Source organism: Thunnus albacares, chromosome 14 (assembly GCF_914725855.1).
Source record: "Thunnus albacares chromosome 14, fThuAlb1.1, whole genome shotgun sequence".
Taxonomy (NCBI): Eukaryota; Metazoa; Chordata; class Actinopteri; order Scombriformes; family Scombridae; genus Thunnus; species Thunnus albacares.
Genome location: NC_058119.1, coordinates 9,466,941 through 9,481,454, shown reverse-complemented (window position 1 = coordinate 9,481,454; position 14,514 = coordinate 9,466,941). Strand labels below are relative to the sequence as shown.

At 41.2% G+C, this 14,514-nt stretch overlaps 2 protein-coding genes across 4 annotated transcripts in view; one reads left to right on the top strand and one right to left on the bottom strand.

Annotated features, from left to right (window-relative positions):
• The window catches only part of arid4b (AT-rich interaction domain 4B), a 39,026-nt gene extending 38,438 nt beyond the window's left edge, over positions 1-588 (bottom strand). For all 3 annotated transcript variants that reach the window (XM_044373621.1, XM_044373619.1, XM_044373620.1), the window contains exon 1: positions 419-588. The gene's annotated coding sequence lies outside the window, so the exon portion shown is untranslated. The remainder of the gene's footprint in view (positions 1-418) is intronic.
• Positions 589-689: 101 nt separating this feature from the next.
• ggps1 (geranylgeranyl diphosphate synthase 1) lies at positions 690-14,514 on the top strand. The gene is made up of 4 exons (XM_044373622.1): positions 690-1,346; positions 3,842-3,934; positions 5,497-5,567; positions 12,881-14,514. The coding sequence occupies exons 2-4, from the start codon at positions 3,862-3,864 to the stop codon at positions 13,676-13,678; spliced, it is 942 nt and encodes a 313-aa protein (XP_044229557.1). The 5' UTR covers positions 690-1,346; positions 3,842-3,861; the 3' UTR covers positions 13,679-14,514.

Genomic DNA, 14,514 nt, shown 5'->3' with positions numbered 1-14,514 from the left:
CGATGTCAAGCTTATAAAGGGTCGCCAACGGCTTTCGTGTAATATCACTTTGACGGCTATCAGGGAGCACCATGACAGCCGCTGCTCGACGACAACCTCTCCGAGGATTCCTCCGCTCAACAACACAACACTCCGGCGTTTCAAACTATTCAGCCCCGGAGTAGCATAACCTTTCCACTGTGCTCATCAGCTTAATTTGGCTGGCTACAGCATAACTTTGTTATCGAGCTGACCTAAGTTTTTAGCTGTCTGGTCGCCTAAATTCATTCATTCCCTATAAAATCCTCCCCTAAACACATCACAGCATTAGTTAACAAGTTAGCTAACAGTCAAGGTTGGCTTGGTAGCAGCAGGGAAGCAAGCTAGTAAAAAAAATGTTCAAAATAGCGATGGCTTTACCGAGGAAAAGCAGGCTTACCTATGCTGTCAAGTTGAGAAACACTTCTGTTTTTCGACGAAAGTGTATTAGTAATCCATAGGAACATTTATGTGAGGAATCTGACAGGTTTTTAAACGTCGTCCCCCGGTTGATGTTGGATGCGGATGGGTAAAAGTCGTTTCTGCCTTGTTGAGAAGCTCCTCCAGCTCTCTCTGTGATCCTCCCCCCACCCCCCCTTGCCTTCAGAGAGTGATTGACATGCACGTTAACCCCGCCTCTGTCATCAGAACGCTCACCCATTGGATAATACCGTGAAGGGAAACGCCTTACTTGCGCGTGATTGGCTAGATCCGGGAGAAAAATATCCATGGTGATGTGTACGAAGTAATCCTACTGGGCGGTTATCACAATACAGAAGGGAGGAAAAAAATGCTGAAAAAACTACAACCCCCAGGTTCGGAACACCATGTGTATGTTTGATATGTGTTACACACTGTCCCGGCAACACGAAGGTGCGTTTGTCTGACTCCCTTTACAACTTGGAAGCCTCTTCCGGGCTATGTAGAGATATATATTCAACACACACGAGAGGAGAGGCACCCATGTTACATTCCCCACCTACTCTGCGCTTGCTCTGTAACGAAAGCGAGGCGTATTATAGCTGGCTCATCACAACTAGCTTGTTTAAAAAAGTGTCTGTTCAGTGTGCCGCAACCACAGCACTACCCTCGCATAGCAACCGGTGAATTAGCCAGTAACATAAGGACCTAAAATGATATAAAAGTGTGGGTGTGACGGTCGTATCGTGTGCCCTAGTCGACCAGCGTTTGAACTGGATGTTTTCTGATTTGTAAAACAAAAAGACAGAAATGATCAACGGTGGTACATCGGCGCTAGCTAACTAGCAGTCTGGCTAACAGGAATACTGGGACCCGGCCAGTCAGCAGACTGACAGAAGGCAGCCAAGGTGGGTGGAGCTAAGAAAAAGTGCAAGGGACTTGAAGAAAACTGACTACATGTCACAGAGGCATTTTATTTAAGTTTCTAGCCTAGTTGCGTATGTGTAATTTGTGTCAGTTTGTGATTTAAAATCCATCGACGTTGTCGTTTGAGTTCTCACTTATTGTCATCATGATTGGAAGTCTTGCCGCAAAAACTTTTGTCTTCTCATTTCATAAACATGTTCCCTTTTTTTTGAAGACTTTATGGTAGTATTTTGGTTGAAACCCCGATTCCATAACAGTTTCAAAGAATGACCTGAGCTGAGAAATGGTGGTGTTTAAAAGGCGAAATGACAAGTGACCTAGATTTTGATCACTCTAAAAACTTGTTGCAAAATCAGGAAGAAGTCTGACTTCATTATATTTTTGTTTTCCACTTCCTATCAAATAATGTTAAGTGTTGAATTAGTTATGTAACATTACATATTCAGTACTATACAGTAAGAGTACTTACATACAGTATTATATATAGTATACTGTACTCTGTATATTAATAGGCCTGCAATAAATTCTGTAGTATTGAGTCTGCTGACACTGTCAGAAAGGTGTTGGTTAAAGTCCTGAGGTTTGTAATCTTTGATGGTGTATGAATTGCATTATATTGAGAGGTGTAACTAACTCCTTTTCTCCTCATGTAAACAACAGTACAGCTTTTAATATAATGCGGTCCAATACAACACCACCACTAACTACAACCCTTAAAAATGACCATAAGCTCTGAACGTCATCTTTGAGACCTAGTGTCAACAAAAGCCAAAGACAAGATAAGATTCACAAAGACAGGATTTATCACATGGCTAACAGGCATGAAGATCTTTGTGGCTTGACCTGATGTAAATTATATGGATTTGTCATATGAAATAGATTTTAGAATAATTTTTTTAGAGTGATTGTTGCAAGTTTTTGTAAACCACCAGCTAGATGGAAAAAACAGCCCACTGCTACATCAGTTGTCACCAGTTTCTGTGATTCATCAGTGATGTGATTGTTTAACTTATCCAGTCATGTGATCAGTGTGTCTCCATGCACAAGGGGATTTCATGGCTCTGCATATGCAGCCGACACCCAGTGGATTACATCATGAAACTATTTTATCACATTTGTCAAAACCTTTTTAAATTTTTTAGATAAGTTAGCCATTTTTTAAATGTAACAGCTCTACAAACATTGCATTAATTTTGCATTTCTTATTGCCCTTCAGCACATTCCACTTCCATGTAATTGATAAATTAGTTTTGCCTATCATGTCTATGCTGCATGAGCATAGGTAATAAGTTTTTGCTCAGAACAAATACAGGCCAAGGCTTTTTCTCACTGCATTTCCTGTGTCTCAATTACATGCTAATTTTAAAGGCAAAGCTCTAAGTGAGTAAAAGTATCACTCACAGATGATACCCATAAAGTTCTTGTGAATTCAGTTGCAAAGTGTGTCGCAGTTTTGCAGTTACATATCTGATGTCACTTACACCAAGCCGGTCCTCGAGTCTGACATTGTTCTTGTCATGTTAACACAATCCTCTCTGCAATTTCTTCTACTACAATTCTGTCTACTCAACACTGGTTCCCAAATCTGTCAGTTAAGAGCCCGCTTTAAGTTTAGAAAAGACAAGTAACCCAACGTGAACACACCACAGAATCAGAATTATACACTTCTTCAGTACTGTTGTTTACTGTAGTGTGTGATTGTAGACTTGCACTCAGCCTTGTGAGCCACAATCATCAACAACAGGTTAGAAGGATGGCTGACTCTTGTTGCTTGAAACAGGTGTTACACCAGTTCAGAAACTGACCTGTAATCTCTTACATTCACTTGATTACAGTCACTTCAGGGAGCAGCATCATGAGTTGCTTGATGGCTGACATTTTTGGAAAGTAATTTGTAAAAATACAAACTACAGATAAGCAACACATTTTAAAGATGTAAAGTAAATTGCAAACTGTATTTCTTCATTAGTACTGTTATTTATTGACAGTTTTTAGATGTGTAGTTGTACAAACTTCTTACATTCTCTACAATCTAGTCTAAGCGCTAAACAGAGTAAATATTGTCACAAATATAGTAATTTTGGTATTAGACACTTAATTCAATTCAGAATTCATATCTGAGTCTGACAGATTGACACACACACATCCAGGAAAATAACTGTTTTCCATTATGTGTAGTCAAGTAAAATACTATTTGCTTTCATATTTCTATGAACCAGTCAACTGGAACATGTGAATTGCTAAAATAAATAATTAATAGGAGAAAAATAAATCCTTTTTAAAATAATTACAAAAGCATGTTAAAATATGATAACACATGTCCATCATTTGAATAAACAAATCATCACTAAGATCTTTTTGGTTTGACTTTTTTTATAGATTTATAATCTTTTATTTTAAGATTTATAAAGCTGATAACACGCAGCGTAACATCTTTATTTATTTATGTTTCTGTGTGATCTTTGCCTTCCAACAGATTTGTGTAAACTTGGAGCAATGGACGGTGACTCAGCAGCAGCCTCAGAGCGAATTCTGCTGGAGCCGTACAAGTACTTGTTGCAACTACCGGGTGAGTCTCTTTCACTGTCAGTTGCTGCAGGATGAAAGAAGAGGTGGAGACAGATAAACATACAGCTGAAAGGTCATCAAAAGCCACGTGTGCTTGCTGATGAATCCCAGAGCTACGTAGAGCCCTGACCTGCTCACTTCTTGTTAGTCACACGGGGGTCATAGCATCAGCAAAATGCCTAAAATGATAAATGTGATGATGTGAAGCTCTTGTGTACGAACAACATTCACCCTAAACTGCATGCTGCATGAGCTGAGAGGATATCTCGCAAATTGTTTATCTTGTTGATTAACACCTAGCTTTATTGGAGACACTGCTGAATTTCATGAAAGTGTGTTTGTATGTCACTGCTGTAGCACAGTAGGCTTCAACTTAAAGAGCATTGAATTCATCCGTTGTAACTTATTCAGTTCAGCTTGTAGCCAAACTGCATTTTGTTTTACATAGTGCATTTGAAACACATGACAACTGACTAATGCGGTGCTTAAATTTCAAATCTGTGTTTTGGCAGCAGCATATGGTCTCACTATGTTATAGATGTTATTTAGCAAAGGCCTGAAGTCTGTTGGTTTCATTGCAGAATCTGTAGATGATACATTGAACACGAGCAGATTTGCCTTGTTGTTAATGTCTTTTACTAATACTTGGAGCTGTATTTCACACATTAATGGCTCCAACTGGTAATAAACTGAAGCAGATTGAGAGAGTAGAGCCTGAGAAAGCTGTGGTGCGCATAGTTCTGTTCATGTTCGTCATCGCAATGTTGTTGAGTCCAATTTCTCTTGACTGAGCACTCACTTGCTGCCGTTTATTTCTGTCTCCGTTCCTGCAATGCGGACACAACACAATAAAAAAAATAAAAGTTGCTCTAACAGTTCTTAAAACTATGAAAAAGTTCCCCCAGTCTCAAAACACCTATTGTCATAGTTTTGGAACATACACCTATAGACCTGCATGAAATTGTGCTCACCCCTGTCGTCATTTAGATGGTGGATGTGAGCTGGAATTCACCACCACCACCACAACAAAGGTCAAACGGGGCCAAAGAAAAGCACGCCTTAAACTTGGTCTTTGAACGATAGAAAACTTCCTGTGTTTCGTTTAGGTCATGACCTCATATTTGTTTGACTTCTCAGTTGCACCAGCCAGGTCACATCCCACTTCCACTGTTTCCTAAACAAGAGTGTTTTGACCTGCAGATTAAACTTGGAATTCGCTCTGCAATACAAAAGACTGAGTCAATGGAGTAATTATTTGTGGAATAATGTAAATGATTTTAATGTTCACCTTCATTTGGACATCACATCAGGGTGCAATAGGTGGGATTAAGATATTTAAAAATCTGACTAGCTCTAGCTGGTATTTAATTGGCCTCATTGGAGTCTGTTGTAAAGCTGTTTGTTGCAGAGCTCTTTCTCTAAACAATGAGGGGTTGAGCATAACGTCATGCTTACAGAGTTATACTGATTACTGACTGAAAGAAAATTACCTTTTTCTTCCAGCATTGCTTTCTCAGGATTATGTTGCTACCACCCACCGGTTGTTTTTCACTCTCTTCTCAGGAAAGCAGGTGAGGACAAAACTGGCTCAAGCATTTAACCACTGGCTCAATGTTCCAGAGGACAAACTGCAGGTGAGAAATCAGCCATTTAAAGCCTCTAAATGTTCAGAGTCGCCTGATGTTTACTGTCGCAGACGGTTCCAGGAAGGTGAAATGACGCCGTGCTCGTTCAGGATAGGCAATTTATTTTGTAACGCAAACAGAGTGTTCAGTCAGCTGAGCTGCTCCTAACTGAATGTAAATCTAAAGTTTGGGTGGAGAGCGTAGAGCATTCATGATTTATTGCAAGAGGTTGTTAATGCAGCGGAGGATGAAGTGAAGCAATGCTCTCAAAAACAGCCCTTTCTATATTTGTTTGATCAGCAGGTTATAAAAGTACAACTTAGCTGCTGATTTCATGATACATTTTTGTTTATTCATATAGATGATGCTCATACACCTTATCAAAGAGTTTGTCTCGAGTAGGGAAAGTATATGCCTACAGTAAATGCTAAAGCTGCTTTAAACGATTAAAAGCTACCAGGTGCCAGAAGAACTCTAAAACATCTTGAACAGTTTAATTGATCATCCACCTGACAGGTCCAATATTTACTCTTCTCATTTGGGTTTGGTGTTCACCAGCTGCTGAGAAAAATATCTTGATCTTAAGCTCGCTAGATGTTTGACTCTCTTCATCACTTTGCTACTTGCTACAGTTTCTCTGAGGTTTGGTGCTGTGCAGGTAGCGCACGGAGGGTTTATGAGAGCTTTTATTTTGCTGAAAAAAGCCACTTTCTGCCGCTGCTGCAAACAGGGTTATGAGTGAAGTGAAATTGAACCATAAAGTAAACCATTAAACCATTAATATATTTTGCCTCTTAAATCATGAAGCATCAACTTGCATCAAGTGTGGCCTGTATTCATAACACTTGCACCGTTCGCTCTCTACTCCTCAATTTGGAAAGGCACTGTCTGACGCGGCAGCCGTAGCAGTACATCTAGTGTTTCATTTCAAGGATTTCAGGTGTCTACTCATGACGCCAGCTAACAGTGTGCTAACAAAATGAAGTGCAATGCAACAGAAACATAAAACATTCATCAGGCTTTCAAGTTTTCATGAACAAGAAGATGGGAGAGCGACACGCTGAAAGTGAATTTTTTTTACAATTTCCTTACAGATGAATAACATTTTGATCCAACATAGGAGCTGTCAAAACACACCCACTTCTGCTTTTAAATGTTACGCCACGTGGCATGTTGCTTCACAGTCTATTCACAGTCTGACTGAAAAAAGAAAACCACAACAAACTGCAGAGTTTAAAGTAGTCGTACCTAAACAGGTGCAAAATCCATTCGTGTAGACACAAGTTTCACTGCTAAAACATGTTTTTTGTGAAATGACATGCTAAACAATGAGTCGATGCAGGTCTTTTGTTCCACTTCATCTCTCAAATCATAGTTGTTTACTGAATTCATTTTGTTTCATTCATTCATATGAGCGTCTGTTTCCTGTTTTGAAGTTTCTCGCTGTTCGTGCGCCACACCTCCCAACCCCCATCTCTACTACTACTACTCAGACGACTAGCTGTGCAAGTTCCACTTTTTGTTTTCGAGTGTTTACCCTCTCCCCTTCTCTTAATATTCTGGTACGTCATCTGAAAGGGATCAAAATCAATTCGAATAGATTCTGGCACGCATCCTACCCGTGCACAGAAGGCAGCTTTTATAAGGCATGGCCTCTATCAAATCGAGTTTGTGCTCAGAAAGTGTGGTGTTGTGCTTCTGGAGGGAGTGAAAGCAAGATTTCCGTGTGAGTTGAAATGTGTTTTAAATTATACACACCAAGCAGTTTTACTTAATTTACTACAAGTGAGCTGTTTTCAATCTCAGCGCTGAAAAATGTATTTAATTCCAAAACTCTAAAGCAGTGTGTGTTTTTTTTCCATAAACACATTGGGTTTGTCTTTAAGTTTGGATGGAGAAAGGAGGAAAAAAACAAACTGATTGTAAACACTGTATAGGAAATATTATCAGTTTCAATAGCTGTTGTTTCTAATCTAGAGGTTTCACCTCGTATGAGACACTGAAAACTGGTGACGCAGATGGCGAGGTAGTGAGTAGAAGCCAGATTTTATGATGATCCCTCTCACACATTTCATTACATTACATGTCTACTTTATCATTCAGTCACATTCAGGCCAGGTATGATATACTGTGCTTGTTGTAAGACACCAATTATTCAAGCCTACCCAAATTTTAACCATTTAAATCTGTGACTTATTATTGAACTATTGAGCACCAGACGCTGCTTCATCACTGCATTCACAAACCCTGGTCTTTCCCCAAAGCCATTGTGTATTGTATCGTGTTTCCCTTCCTCCTCAACCACATTAGCGAGCTGATAAAATTGTCATCAACTGCTAGAAATCCACAATTGAATCAAATGTCTTTATAGAATTGGAGAAATGTTCAGTAGTATATTTTTTTTTAACTCTTTTAATAGTGTGCATATTTCATCAAGTATAATTTTAGTTCACTTTCAGTTTTTTTGTGCAGAATCTCTTCAGTGAACACAAGGCCATACTGCCAAGGCCACTAACACACTGGAGACGCCCTTCTGCAGCAACCTCACCCGACACCCATTTACTAACTGAACACACTCAAAGATCGACTGTGAAAATGAAAACTCGTATGTTGCATTGAATACAGTGTTTATTTTCTTCTAAATGTTGAGTGTGTGTGATCTCATCAACAACTAAAGTTCTTTACAATGTAGGATGTAGTCCATAGTCAGGAGGTTGTGATGTGTAGCGCAACAAGCTAGTGAAGCTCTGTCAATGGAACAGCATTCCTACACATGCACAGTGGTCTCGCCTTACATGGAACTTCTCTCTGGGGACTGAAAATCTTTTCACTGTTATTACTCTTTGGAGCCGTTTCTAAATAAACTACAGTAGCCGTTGCCTTTGGGGAAAAGGAACACGTCACCCAATGCAGCTGCGCGACTTATCGACGTGTTTTTAATCGTTTTTTTGGACAAAAATGGAGCTCTACAGCACAGAGGAATAAGATATATCAGGTCTTGGATACACACACGGTACTTGTAAGTAGGATGAATTCATTGTTGGTTTGGCTCTGCACATGAGATTTGTTGACTTATCCTTTAAGGCATCCACATTCATGTCTGACCACTGTGTTTAATAACAAGAATGGTCATATTGGTTACACTGACTGTATTAACAGCTGCTGCAGCTGTCAGGCTCTCAAACTTTCTTTTGTTTGTAACACTGCTGCTGTTCTCCACATATGTACAATTAGTATATTAATATTTCATAATTAATATTTTATAATAACGGTTGCTCATTGTCTTATTAGACAGTATAATCGAGGTACTGATTAAACTGAAATATTTGGCAGCATTCAGTTTGTGTATTTAAGACATACTGTACACACATTAATATTTAGAGACAGACTACTGCATTTTCAGCTTTTTAGTGTCCTGATCACCTCTGCGAGCACAGGATTAGGATGATTCAAATCACAGGCAGCTTCTCAGGCAAACATATGCTTCCACTCATCCATAACAGTGTTGTAACATTTTCTTGGATGCCGCCTGACTAGACTGCACCAGACATATTGAAGTTCATATACAGATAGCAGGCAGATTGACATTTCTGCCTCCCTTCTGTTAGATTAATTTTAAATTAGCCATCTCAGATCTATTGGTTTTATTGAGCAGGACCCTCGCTGCTGTCCCCTCAGGGAGATCAGGCCATTGACCTTATGTATTATACTGATAGCATTAGCATTGTAGTGCCTGAATACTGGTCCTGTGTCCAGTGATGAAGTTATGGAGTCCAATCTGTGTTTTCTGAATCTAAATGCCTTTCACAATGCAGAATGCTAAGTGCTGAGCCTGTCAGATCTCATTAGGTTTGCTGTTCAACAGGTCTCCCTTTGTTCTGAATGTTTAATAAACCCTCCCCGAATAGAGGAATCCTGGTTCTGCAGAAGTTGGCTCAGAGGTTGCAGTGTTGTGTGTGTGTGTCTGTGTGTGTGTGTGTGTGTGTGTCCTCTTGTGGTCATTTCATCTTACCAGTACACAGTAAAAGTCCCTCCCCTGTTGTGATGACTGGTTTCAGGCCTCAATAAAAAATAGGTGCATTTGTGTGATAGAGTAATATACTTGTCCGTCTCTCCTGAGGAATTATTAAACCTTACAGATCGATCCTGTCAGGGCAGCCCTCCTCCCCCTACTACAGCACCAGTAGATATATTTAATCACAGCCTTCACACTGCTACTACTACAGTGTGTTATAAGTAATATATAAAAATATAATAAATCAAGTGACTCAACAGTCAAAGTGGCATTTTTGATCATTTTCACATTACATGGCACGGCTACATTTCTTTACCGAAGTGCTGGCATGTTCAGTTCAGGAGCACATGTGTCTCTTGAGGCTAATTTAACAAATCAGTTTTTGACTGTACATGTGTTGGTGGTTCATGTGGCCTACATTCATATGCAGATTACAACCAAATCTACCTTTGTTCTCCCGCATGACCCCATATAATTCTACCTTAGACAGAATATCTGTGTTATGGCACAGCGCATAGATGTTTACATCTACCTCACATACAAAAGCCCTATCTCCCCCCCAGAGCTCCCTCTGCTCCCCCTTCTCTGTGTGCAGCAGCTCTGTAAACTCCTGCTGAACCCATCATGCAGACTGAGAGCCCTCCTCTCGTCATCATTAGCACACTGCTGCCACACTGAAGTCGCCGCCATGGAAACAACGATGCCTTCAGCAGTGACAGTGGTACACTGTCTCATTCATTTGGTAATGCATTTTTTATGTGCTTCTCTGCTGTGTAGTACAGCACAGATTGTGGAGGTTTGGGAAATTCCCCCTGCACGCATCAGTTGCCTTACGACCTTTAGCTGACTGGCTTCCTCCTGTTCTCTCTGACAACGTAGAAAGGTTGGCTCTTCTTTAGTGTCTTCTGTCTTTTCACTTTGAAAACGTGTCATTTATGAGAATGTCTGCTGCCTCAGGCTTAGAGCGCCTTGTAGGTTTTAATGTGACTAATGCAGAGTGACACTATAATGTAGCAGCCTCCATGAGAAAATAACTAGGAACTGGATGGCAGGTTAGCATATCAAGTAGAATTTGTAGCAATGACTGCTGGACAGTCTAATAACAAAATGATCCCTTTTAAACAAGCCAAGTGTAGCTTGTAATGTGTTGTAAGTTTAACATCACATGGAGCAAACAGGAAGTGGTGACATTAGCAGATTGTATTGCAGTAAAGCCTGGATTAAGGTAGACATTACATTTGTTATACACTTGTAATGCAGGGGTTTTTTTTCAAGGAAATCATTTAGCTGCGGTGGTTAACAACCCAGATCTCATCTCATGATCAATTAAGTTAGTAGATGAGTCTGAACATTAGCCATTCTCATTAAATACGTGGCCTTTGCTTTGGAAATACAGCTTTTTTTCCCCCATGAATGTTAATGTCATTGCATAAAAGCCTGTTACATTTTATTGGGTAGCGGAGGTGATCTTTGTTCGAGGTCTATAAAACACTGAGGGGAAACGCTGTATTTAAAATATAGTGATTACACTGAAAAATCTACCACGCAGTATTATATTTATGGTAAGCCGTTCTAGATGAATGAGAAAGCATTTTGGAAAGACACAATCCGGTAGGCGTGGTGTGTGATTATGTGGTACGGCAATGGTAAATCCTTGTTTGGCCAGACTTCAGCAGCCCCGTAGTCTGACTCAGGTTAGCATCTTGTGTCGTCCCCCTATTGAGACAGGTTTATGCCTGCACATAACTGACTTGTCTGTTTGTTCTTGTGGACTCGTTTTCTTTTTTTCTTTTTTTTTTTTTGTGAAGGCGTCACTGCATTCTTAATGGATCACTGATTGTAGCTTTGGCAAACAGAGTGAGTCTCTCTGTCAGTAACCTCTGGTGATAATCAATGAAGTCTTGCAGAGCAGTGAAGGCACCCGGCACTTAAACAGCAGCATTATACAGCGACAGTCTGACTAATTGAATTCCTTAGAGACACTCAAAGTCCAAAACTTGAAAATTGTTGCTGCTTGTGACAGCTGCTGTTGTTATCTGAGGCGATTATTGATGTGAATTTAAAATCTTGTCTCGATCGCACCCTCGTTCTTTTATCCTAACAGGGATTTGTAATTCATCAAAACAGCAGCCTGTTTGCAATGAATCTTTGAATCCTAGAGTGTTTAGATACATTATTCAGTTTTCTCGTTCATGTGTGCATCCATTGTAGCTTTACCCACAGCCCCCCCCACCCCCACCCCCCACCCCCCACCCCCCCTCTTGTAAGTGGCTCACTGAGGTTGCAGGGTGAGCGAGTGTCGGGACCCTGCCGAGGGAAAGGTTGTGTTTGGCGGATAAACTGCTCAACTGGCCCAGCCTTGGCCATCTGCCTGACCCACTGAGCCTCTCTTTGTGCTTCCCGGCCCCATACAAACAGCTTTCATTACCAGGCCACACCACTTGTCTTTTAAATCAGCAGAGCACTCCAGCGGGCTGCACGGCCAGCTCAGGACACCTGATGGAAACACTGGCTGTTTTATGTCCAACATGGACCTAGAACAAAGCCACAGAGTGTAAATTATTTTGCATAGCACCAGCTTCTTTGTTCAGGAGGAAAAGTATCTCCGTAGCACATGTCCTGCCTTGTGCTGGCGAAAAAGTCTCAGTATGAATTTGTACATGCTGTAGCTCTTAACTCGTTACAGCTGTGAATGTGTGTTAAGGTGGATGGAGTCTCCAATACATTCATCATTATGGCTAAGTACCCAGCTCTCCTCGTTCTCTCTTAGGAGGAGGTGAGACTGCACTCGGCCCTGCAATGTGTCACCTCTAATTGCTGTGACTTCATTTCCTCTATACTCATGTAGCTGTGTCTCCCCACATGCTCTCAGTTGGAATTGGATTTGAGTTTCAGAGCTGACCAGATGAAATTGACAGCAGTCTTGTCAAAATCTTGATTGCACACAGCTCAAGTCTGGAGCGTGTGAGCGTCAGCAACAACTATTTTGTCTACTGATGAAGACTCTCACAAGTGGAGCAGTGCAGATGACAGTGTAGACATGGCACCCTCTGCTGTATTCATGTTGTAGTGCATAATTTACACAGAGCTACTGAGAACTTTTTACAAGTTCATTAGCAGGGAAAGGGAAGTTCTCTCAGCTTAAGCATCATTGTAACAGTTCATGAAAGTTAGCGCAGCAGATCATAAAAACATTAATTGCTACGAGATGGAAAAGCTGAGGAATTATCACAATAATTCTCAAACTATGCTTTGGTAATTTCTGTATAATTGTACAGAGTGATACTGAGGTTTGTGTTGTGTTCAGGTGATCATCGAAGTGACTGACATGCTGCACAACGCCAGCTTGCTCATAGACGACATCGAGGACAGCTCCAAGCTGCGGAGAGGCTTCCCTGTGGCCCACAGCATCTACGGCATTCCCTCTGTCATCAACTCCGCCAACTATGTTTACTTCTTGGGTTTGGAGAAGGTGTTGACGCTGGAGCACCCTGAGGCCGTCCGTGTGTTTACCAGGCAGCTGCTGGAACTGCACCGCGGCCAAGGTCTGGACATCCACTGGAGGGACACTTACACCTGTCCCACAGAGCAGGAGTACCGCAACATGGTGCTGCAGAAAACCGGAGGGCTCTTCGGCCTGGCTGTAGGCCTCATGCAGCTCTTCTCAGATTGGAAACAGGAGCTGAAACCCCTCCTGGACACGCTGGGCCTCTTCTTCCAGATCCGCGACGACTACGCCAACCTGAGCTCTCGTGAGTACAGCGAGAACAAGAGCTTCTGCGAGGACCTGACTGAGGGCAAGTTCTCTTTCCCCATCATTCACGCTATCTGGTCGCGTCCAGAGAGCACCCAGGTACAGAACATCTTAAGGCAGCGCACGGAGAACATGGACATCAAACGATACTGTGTGGACTACTTGGAGAAGGTGGGCTCGTTCGCCTACACCCGTCAGACTCTGCGGGACCTGGAGGTGGAGGCGTACCGACTCATCAAGGAGTTCGGGGGGAACCCTCAGCTGGAGAGCTTAATCAAACACCTCAGCAAAATGCATAACGAAGCCGAAGCAGAGTCCAGTACCGAGCCGCACTCCAGCCAAAACCACTGACCTCATCCACCTTTCACTGCTACATGACTCACGCACACTCCACCAGCACCGAAGCTGTGCTGATACACTGATGCAGACAAACACATTCCTGTAAAGCCCAGCAGGCGTATGTTACATTTCACGAATCAATTTATGAGTCGTAATTAATCAATAAACTTGAGCGCTTGAATTCTGGTGGACAGCTTTGACAGCTTGGCATTCAGCTGCCCAAAATGTTGCCTTTATCTTTTGTGTGCTAGAAGGCCTCCGTCAAATGTTGCACATCAATTTTTGTATCTAAGTGAAGCAGTGCAGTCAGTGGAGGAAATGAATTAAAACAGAAAATGACTTGATTTTAGATTTTGGTTTCCTGAAAATGAAAAATAATAAGGTGGCAACAAAGCTTAAAAGCCTTCTTTTTGATGCGCACCACAGTGCACATAAATGTATTTTTTTATATTTTGGCACCAAATGAAAGTTGTTTATCTAGGGCCGAGTGAATGCTGGGTGTTTTTGCAGAAGTCCCTGTTAAAATAAGATGTGGATGTTTAGAGTGCATGATGTGCGATTTGGGAATCCTTATTCATTAAGCCGCCAGAGTGCCAATCATGAAGAAAAGACCTCTGTAACTGAATTGTCTACTTGTTATGTAACATGTGGGCATTATATGCAAAGTAGTGCTCAAGCTGTTTATGAATACTCTGTCGATGCTTTGGTTTATTGCAGACTGAACAGTATTTCACATCTCTGCTATTTTATTAGTATGATTCAGTTATGATATTTGTGAGTAGACACTGTGCTGCTGTCAGGAAATTATTTGCATCTATTAAATTAAAAAAAACAACCTTTAAAGATAA

Bases quoted from the DNA above. Each gene is read 5' to 3' on its own strand.
- ggps1 (XM_044373622.1), top strand. From the start codon at position 3,862: ATGGACGGTGACTCAGCAGCAGCCTCAGAGCGAATTCTGCTGGAGCCG. The intron at 3,935-5,496 runs GTGAGTCTCTTT...CTCTCTTCTCAG, and splicing joins GTACTTGTTGCAACTACCGG to GAAAGCAGGTGAGGACAAAA. The intron at 5,568-12,880 runs GTGAGAAATCAG...TGTTGTGTTCAG, and splicing joins TTCCAGAGGACAAACTGCAG to GTGATCATCGAAGTGACTGA.